This window comes from Dendroctonus ponderosae, unplaced genomic scaffold (genome assembly GCF_020466585.1).
Source record: "Dendroctonus ponderosae isolate FM_Combo_2020 unplaced genomic scaffold, Dpon_F_20191213v2 Dpon_F_20191213_3, whole genome shotgun sequence".
NCBI classification, from domain to species: domain Eukaryota; kingdom Metazoa; phylum Arthropoda; class Insecta; order Coleoptera; family Curculionidae; genus Dendroctonus; species Dendroctonus ponderosae.
The window spans coordinates 16,334,085-16,336,118 of NW_026018508.1; the positions used below are offsets into that span (position 1 = coordinate 16,334,085).

Genomic DNA, 2,034 nt, shown 5'->3' on the forward strand with positions numbered 1-2,034 from the left:
TGCCAACAACTGTAGCGTTTACCCTATGTCTATTCTATGCAACGTTATAATTTTTTTTGCATGTGGCATGTTTTTCAAACAATATAGTTTGAATATTTGCTCGACTAAGACATCAAGTTTGTTGTTAAACATGTTCGTAGGTACCTTGTCAAATAAAAGCTGCGTATTTTGCTCGAGCATATACTCCCAGCATTTAAATTGTTCTTCCGACAATGCTGAATCAGAATCAACTTCTCTATTCCTCTCTTCTTCCCGTCTCTGCTTGAGTGCTTTTGCCACTCCCCGATAACTTCTCCGTTCTGGATTGAGCTTAACCTGAAGTTGGATCAGTTAGAAGCATTACATACAATTTGCTTTGACTGTTCTATTTATTACCTCAACAGTTTCAAAGAGTGATGGTGTAACGCTTCTTAATAACTTTCCATCTGGCTGTTTAGCCAACTGGTTGATGAACATTTTTGAAGATGAATTACAATCGCTACAAGCATGTTCACTTTGCCCGCTGGGAGACGATCTGCAACTTTTGCAGCATAAATAAGTTTCCCCAATATGCCGATTTTAAGTCCGCTCACCTACCTTTCTTCGCCCATTATAGTGGGCGGAGGGATGACTATTCGATCAATACAGTTAATACATTCGTTATTTAAAGCCTCACAGCAGCACCCTGGCTGGCACATTGAATTTGTGCTATCGCCGCTGTGATATTTATTTTTAATGAAAGTTTGTCGCAGTTCCCTCATTAGCAAGTCCACATCGGAACTGATCAAGTTAAATTTTACGACAATTATGCTTAAGTTATCCTCCGCTCCTAGAGTATTTTTCATGTTAATAGAGTTCGTTTGGATGTTCCAGCTTTTCTTCTTACCATAACTCTGAGCTAGATCCTGTAAGCGCTTCGCTGCTAAAATCACATTACGCTGTAAGCTAACTTCGTTTATAGCGTTTTCTGGTGTCATTACGTCCCAGAGCGTCTTGTTTGCCAAAATCATATATTCATCATGCTCATCTAGGAAAATGTCGGTTACATCCGGATCAGGCACCTGGCAATATTAATATCAAAAATTAATGGTTATCACGCTTGGTTCATATATTGAGTAAATCTTACAGTAAGATGGGCGGTCGGATTTGTCCGTATTTGTTTTCGGACCTTGACCGGTAATAATCGAACAGGCGCTCCACATTTCCCCAAGACAATTTTCATGTCACCCATACAAGCCACCTTCATTACGTATTTTTTCGAACTTTCTGGGAATCCATTAAAATCGCCACTAGCCTGTTTGGCCTTAAGCACGTGCACTATAGCGCCATTTATTCCTGGAAAATATCACGAATCAAATGCAATCCTAATAGGCAAGTGCAAATAACTCTAAAACACTATGTTGAGTTGCGCTTTTGAGCTGTTCATGTTTGTTCTGAACTTCGGTGTCGTTTTTTTTTTGAAAATGTGTAGGTATTAAGATTCGGTTTGCTACCGACAGTGTCGTGTGAACCGCGTTCTTCGATGGAAAATATAAAACTAATCTGGCCCTTATGGCAACTGGAATGGGTAGAAAATGGAGGATGGGGCCCCAGCTTGCCGGAAGCTGATGAGAATGATCTCTACTCTATAGATCTTTTATCTTGAACTGAGTTTTCGACAAGCTTTGCTGATTTCAAATGAATTTGGCTTTGGACATTGGATAGCGAATTAATAATTCTGGTGGATTTATCGCAAAAAGTCACACGAATCTTGAATATCACACATTTAGGTGCAAGTTTACGTCAAAATTTAATTTAAAAAAACGTGTTCTACACAATGTCAATTTTTCATCGCGTACGATATCAGGGAAGACCGACACAAAATTAAGTTCTTGTCGCCTTTTATCCATAGAATCTAATTATACAGGGCTACTCACGCTATACGGCACGGACGTTTGCGGCTAGCCCGTTTGGTTTTTGAAAAGTATTATTTGATGAATCCACAGACGCCTATCGGGTGCACATTTTAAAAATATTTTTGTAATGTACAGAGTGTCCCAAAAGCCCTAAAAGTAT

The 2,034-nt window shown here is 39.2% G+C and overlaps 1 protein-coding gene across 1 annotated transcript in view; it reads right to left on the reverse strand.

Annotated features, from left to right (window-relative positions):
- Positions 1 to 1,309, reverse strand: part of LOC125503917 (protein phosphatase PHLPP-like protein) — a 3,672-nt gene extending 2,363 nt beyond the window's left edge. Inside the window, exons 1-5 of the mRNA XM_048665058.1 lie at positions 1,106 to 1,309; positions 866 to 1,040; positions 577 to 808; positions 376 to 514; positions 145 to 315 (exon numbers count right to left, since the gene is read on the reverse strand). Coding sequence (XP_048521015.1) covers positions 145 to 315; positions 376 to 514; positions 577 to 808; positions 866 to 1,040; positions 1,106 to 1,225 — 837 coding nt within the window. The 5' untranslated portion in view covers positions 1,226 to 1,309. The remainder of the gene's footprint in view (positions 1 to 144; positions 316 to 375; positions 515 to 576; positions 809 to 865; positions 1,041 to 1,105) is intronic.
- Positions 1,310 to 2,034: the final 725 nt, after the last annotated feature.